The sequence below is a fragment of the Pyrus communis genome, chromosome 5 (assembly GCF_963583255.1).
Source record: "Pyrus communis chromosome 5, drPyrComm1.1, whole genome shotgun sequence".
NCBI lineage: Eukaryota > Viridiplantae > Streptophyta > Magnoliopsida > Rosales > Rosaceae > Pyrus > Pyrus communis.
Genome location: NC_084807.1, coordinates 28100723 through 28103587, shown reverse-complemented (window position 1 = coordinate 28103587; position 2865 = coordinate 28100723). Strand labels below are relative to the sequence as shown.

General features: G+C 36.1%; 1 protein-coding gene across 1 annotated transcript; it reads right to left on the bottom strand.

The window, feature by feature from the left end:
- Positions 1 to 298: 298 nt before the first annotated feature.
- LOC137733148 (hevamine-A-like) lies at positions 299 to 1198 on the bottom strand. The gene has a single exon (XM_068472307.1). The coding sequence runs from the start codon at positions 1196 to 1198 to the stop codon at positions 299 to 301; it is 900 nt and encodes a 299-aa protein (XP_068328408.1).
- Positions 1199 to 2865: the final 1667 nt, after the last annotated feature.

Genomic DNA, 2865 nt, shown 5'->3' with positions numbered 1-2865 from the left:
AATTCAAGTTCTCCGTTGAGTGTTGAATTTCCGAATTTTTTTGAAATATAAGTGGAAATATTATCCGTTTTCAATTGGCGAAGTTGACGATTTTCATATTACATTCAACCAAATTAATAACTAAGACACTTCTAGCAGAATCAGCTGTTTTTGAACATCCAATTTCTAGAATGTTTTTCTCAAGATTAATAGAAAGCTTCGAAATTAATTGTATTATATTGACGTAACATAAACTCGGTATAGGATACATATTGATATAGTCAAGGTAATAAGGAAGGATCCTTTTGTTCTTAAAATTCTAGACATCATTCTTGATGGAGGAGCTGTATCCATCAAGATCATCATAATACTTGGACCAAAGCATGACGCCTCCATACTTAGCCGAACTTTTAATAGCCGGAAGAACTTGTGAGCTAAGATCGGTAGCAGGAATAAACCCGCTACCAGCAGCCTGAGGTGCAGCAGGCAATCCCAAGAAAATCTTATCTGCAGGGATGGCTGAAGTCCACTGCTTCCACGCGTCTTCAAGGTTGGTCACATCCCCAGAAGCGTACTGGCAGGGAGGGTTGTTGTAGAACTGAACCCAAACATTGTCAAAGAGGCCTGTCTTAAGTGCATTTCCAACATAAGCATCAGGAAAGGGACATTGTGGGGCAGCAGTCAAGTAAACTTTCTTGTCTCTCTTGCTATATCCAGAGAGGTACCTTGCGAGGTCATCCCAATGTTGGTCAGTCCCTCCCTCGATGTCAAAATCAATTCCATCCAAAACGGCAGCTCCCAATGGCCTTGACGACGATTGCCCTCCCAAGAAATTATTCCACAAGTAAGTTGCAACTTGCCTTGCATCACCAGCTGAAGTTAGAGAGTAGCTCCCTGAAGCTCCTCCTATGGACAGTATGACTTTAATCCCCTTGGCTTGGCATGACTTGATTTCTGGGCTCAATTTGATGCATTCGTCTGTCGTTGGGTCACAGTGACCGGCTAGGTTGATTGCAGGGGTTTGGCCGTTGCCGAAGGTGGTGAGAAAAGCCACGTTTACAAATTGGTAATTCCCTGAAGCACATGTTTCTGCTAATGTGCCTTCGTTACCATTCTGACCCCAATATATTGCGATTCCACCGGCATTAGCCCCGAGAGCCAGAACTAGTGTCACTAAAGAGAGCAATGCTAGGAACATTGCTGTGGACTTTGAAGCCATAGTTTTAAGTTGTTTGTGGAAGTTTTGGTGAGAAATTATATGAAAGAGGTGTTGTTATATACAGGCAGAGAGAGAGAGAGAGCTATTGCCGTAGCGTACGTTTTGTGCTTTGTGACATTATGTTCATTGAAGCGTGACATTACATTTACGCAGCTGCGTCTTTCTTTGTAGTCTAGTTATTTTATAGTTTGTAGACCGAAGGCACGAGTGAGTTGATATGAAATGCACTGTCTATATGCACTTGTCCAGTTGTAATTCAAATTATAATACATTGTGTATCCGTTAATAGCTAAAGTTATAAACAATTTTGGAGCTATTCAAGATTTGTATCTTATATAGTGAGGATAAGATTACATTCAAGGAAACGAAAGGAAAGAATATGTCCACAAAAATATTAGTTTTTTATACAACGATATATCTATATTAAGAGTTGAAGGAATAAGTTGGTATTGAATTGACAATTCGCGATATTCAAATTTAAAATTTAATATCACTTAACTCTAGACTATAATACAAAGTGGCACACAAAAATATAAGTTAGAAACCCCTTGGTTTGGAGAATTTATTCACAAACGTGGCAACTAACAAATGATATGGGGTGCAAGTAATTGCATTGGAAATTCATATATGACCGATATTCCATTTCAAAAATTTATAACTGTGGAGATAAAATATAAAAAATAAAACCAAAACAAAACAAAAACTGTGGATTCACAAGGCATAGCCCAAAACTCTAAAAGTATGCTTATAGCCCATAGTTGGAGATAGCCTACAAGTTTGCCGGACTAATGTTCGATTTAATTTACACTAGCGTATGTCTATACATTTAGTGTGTGAACAATTTTTATTTTAAGGGGAATGAGAGAGAACGTGGAAGTAGGTAGGGAGAGAAATTTTTATTTTGTATTTTTTAAATTAGATTTAGAGATATATTAACATCATAGGTAGGTGAGACATTAAAAAAACTGTATAATTTAGGTGTGCAAAATTACTTTGCTACCCTTGATTTTATTTTGTGGTAGAAGACTAAATTATTTTTTCTCTCTCTTTTGAATGACAAAGAGGATTAATTGGATTATTACCCATGGTAAAAAAAATTAGGATTTAAGCTTGTGGTAAAAAACATTAGGATTTAAGCACTGTGGTGAATTTTATTAGGATTAAAGCTCAAAATTGAAATTTTCATCAACTCTCTGTTAATTATTAGTACATGAGTCTCATGTGCTAACAATTAACAGAGAATTAACAAAAATTTCAATTTTGAACCTAAATCCTAATAGACTTCACAACAGGGCTTAAATCCTTTTTTTTTTTTTTTTTAACCACAAGAGCAATCTTCCAACTACATCATCACCACGGAGACTATTACCCCAATTAAGCCTTTTTTTTTTTGAAAAATGGGGCTAAAAGCAAGAGCCCATTACAAACCTACTAAATAATAAATCTACACTGAAACATCCAAAGTCAATTCTCACGGATGAAACTAATTGGACAAGAAGGAGGAGTATCAAAATCAAAATAACCTAAATCTAAGGGGGGTATAGTTAAACTAAGATTTTAAAGGATTTTAAAAGTGATGGATTTTATAGGATTAAAGACTCCTACAAAATTTATATGGATTTTAAAGAATTGTGGTGGAAGGATTTGAAATCCTAGGGGGTGAGGTT